We start from the raw sequence: 1,638 nt of genomic DNA, 5'->3' as shown, positions 1-1,638 counted from the left end.
AGAACTGCCCTATAGGGTTTCCAAGGAGCGGCTGGTGGATTTGAACTGCTGACCTTTTGGTTAGCAGCCAAGCTCTTAACCACTGTGCCACCAGGGCTCTAATATATAATCTAACAGATCATGAGACCACCAATAAATCGCCCTCCATGTAATTAATAATTGCACCAACAATATTTATTTTAGGAGATTAATAAATGAAAGGGTAAAAAGAGGCCAGTTTATGTCTAACGTTTCCAGTATTGGGTGAATGAAGAATTTAAGACTAAGTCCTAAAAAGGGAACGGAAGGAGAAAAAGAGAAAGAAAGAAAGAGAAAAGAGGAGGGGGAAGGGAGGAAACTTTCTTTGCAAACTTACCATGGCAGGGTCTGCGTTAGCCATCACCAGGAAAAGGCCTGCGTACTCAGCACTGCTAATCCACAGCTTTGACCCGTTGATGACATAATAATCTCCGTTTTTATCAGCTCTGGTCTTCAAAGCAAATGAGTCACTACCTGCTCCAGCCTCTGAAAGGCAGAAACTTCCTACCTATGTATTTGAGGGAAAAATAATCCAGGTTAGTAACTGTCTTTATCTGCTGTGTAACAAATGTTCACTTAGGCAAAATGGACATTTGTAAATTAAACCTTTAGCTACTTTTAAAAGCCTGTACTTGTCAAAATAGTAATGGTATTCTGACAGTTTTTATTTTTCAAAATATACCCTACTATTTCTCTAAGACAATTAAAAAATTTAAGAACACATATGTAAGGTTAAGTTTAATTACCTTGGTTCTAATAATTGCTATAGAACCAAAACTTGTTGCTGTCAAGTTGATTCCGACTCTTGTGACCCTATAGGACAGAGCAGAACTGTCCCACATGGTTTCCAAGGAGCGATTGGTGGATTTGAACTGCCAACCTTTTGGTTAGCAGCCATAGCACTTAACTACTGCACCACCAAGGCTCCAATTGCTGTAGAAAGACAATGTAAATGAAACCATCAACAAAGGTATTAGAAAGTATAATTGGGACAGAAAGGAAACACTTTTATTGTCTGATGTTTATTCTCTAAACTTCCAAGTGGCAAATGAGAGGCAGAGCGTACTTTTCTAGAAATGCTAATTTGTCGAGCTTTGCTTAACTAGTTAACACTGCTGCACGGTGGTCTTGGAGAGTCAAGCCAACATCATGGCTGCTTTTCTTCTGGAAATATCCTAGATTTAGAAAAGATCCATTCTGACAACTTGTCTCAACTCACTTTTTCTGAAGTCAGCTGGGTCAAATAGGTGGCCTGTTGCTCTTCTGTCCCATGCTTTCCAATCAGCTTGTTAATTAATGTGTTCTGGATGTCACATAAGACGGCCACAGATGCGTCCACTTTGGCTAATTCCTCTATCACCAGGACAGAGGTAAAAAATGAAGCTCCTGTTCCTCCATATTTTGTGTCAACTTCAATACCCATCAACTAAAGGGGAATCGAGGAAATAGTGGTTAAGAAAGCTATTTTTACGTGAAGAAATTTCTTGCAAGAACAAATTAAAAAATAAATTGTAACCACATATGTTCTCAGTTTTAGAATTCTGTATATATATTTTAAGTTGGTATGGATATTTTGCTATGTTGCAAGTAACAAAAAAAACTATAACAGAAACTGTATGC

The 1,638-nt window shown here is 38.2% G+C and overlaps 1 protein-coding gene across 1 annotated transcript in view; it reads right to left on the bottom strand.

Annotated features, from left to right (window-relative positions):
• Window positions 1–1,441, bottom strand: part of ACADSB (acyl-CoA dehydrogenase short/branched chain) — a 20,118-nt gene extending 18,677 nt beyond the window's left edge. Inside the window, exons 1-2 of the mRNA XM_012555115.2 lie at window positions 1,238–1,441; window positions 356–526 (exon numbers count right to left, since the gene is read on the bottom strand). Of these exons, the coding sequence (XP_012410569.1) occupies window positions 356–526; window positions 1,238–1,441 (375 nt within the window). The remainder of the gene's footprint in view (window positions 1–355; window positions 527–1,237) is intronic.
• Window positions 1,442–1,638: the final 197 nt, after the last annotated feature.

The sequence above is a fragment of the Trichechus manatus genome, unplaced genomic scaffold (assembly GCF_000243295.1).
Source record: "Trichechus manatus latirostris isolate Lorelei unplaced genomic scaffold, TriManLat1.0 scaffold00031, whole genome shotgun sequence".
NCBI classification, from domain to species: Eukaryota; Metazoa; Chordata; class Mammalia; order Sirenia; family Trichechidae; genus Trichechus; species Trichechus manatus.
Note: the sequence above shows the minus strand (reverse complement) of the source record. Positions and strands in the feature narration are given on the sequence as shown.